We start from the raw sequence: 445 nt of genomic DNA on the forward strand, positions 1-445 counted from the left end.
CCCTGTCCGGGACCCTGAGCAGAAAGGAGGGAGGAAGGACACCCTCCCTCTCAGCCGTCCATCCTCATCTTATCACGGTCACCGCGGAGCCCTCACCAGCTGCACCGTCACCCGGAGCGGGGCCACGCGCCCAGCGGGGCCTGACCCAGGGCAGGGGCCTGACCCCGTGAGTCGATGACGAAATGACTCCCCTCTGTGGACAGCCTGGTCCGCATCGGACATATGGGGAAGGGGGCTGCTGCTTGCTAACCCCTCAGCCCGCCCCTCTTGCAGCCCCGCCCCCCATGACCTCTGACCTTGAACCTGCGGGCCAGGAACTTGTTCTTCATCTCCAGGTAGTTGCCCTTGTGGATCTCAGACTTGAAGGGCTCGTTGAGGATCATGTATCTCGGGTCGTTCTGGATGTCCTGCCAGCGGGCGTAGCCGTGCCTGGGTGGCACTGCTC

General features: G+C 64.3%; 1 protein-coding gene across 1 annotated transcript in view; it reads right to left on the bottom strand.

Annotated features, from left to right (window-relative positions):
- The window catches only part of CHD5 (chromodomain helicase DNA binding protein 5), a 73,477-nt gene that overhangs the window by 5,713 nt on the left and 67,319 nt on the right, over nt 1-445 (bottom strand). Inside the window, 1 exon segment of the mRNA XM_014546193.1 lies at nt 251-429. Within this exon segment, the coding sequence (XP_014401679.1) occupies nt 251-429 (179 nt within the window).

The sequence above is a fragment of the Myotis brandtii genome, unplaced genomic scaffold (assembly GCF_000412655.1).
Source record: "Myotis brandtii unplaced genomic scaffold, ASM41265v1 scaffold434, whole genome shotgun sequence".
In the NCBI taxonomy this organism is placed as follows: domain Eukaryota; kingdom Metazoa; phylum Chordata; class Mammalia; order Chiroptera; family Vespertilionidae; genus Myotis; species Myotis brandtii.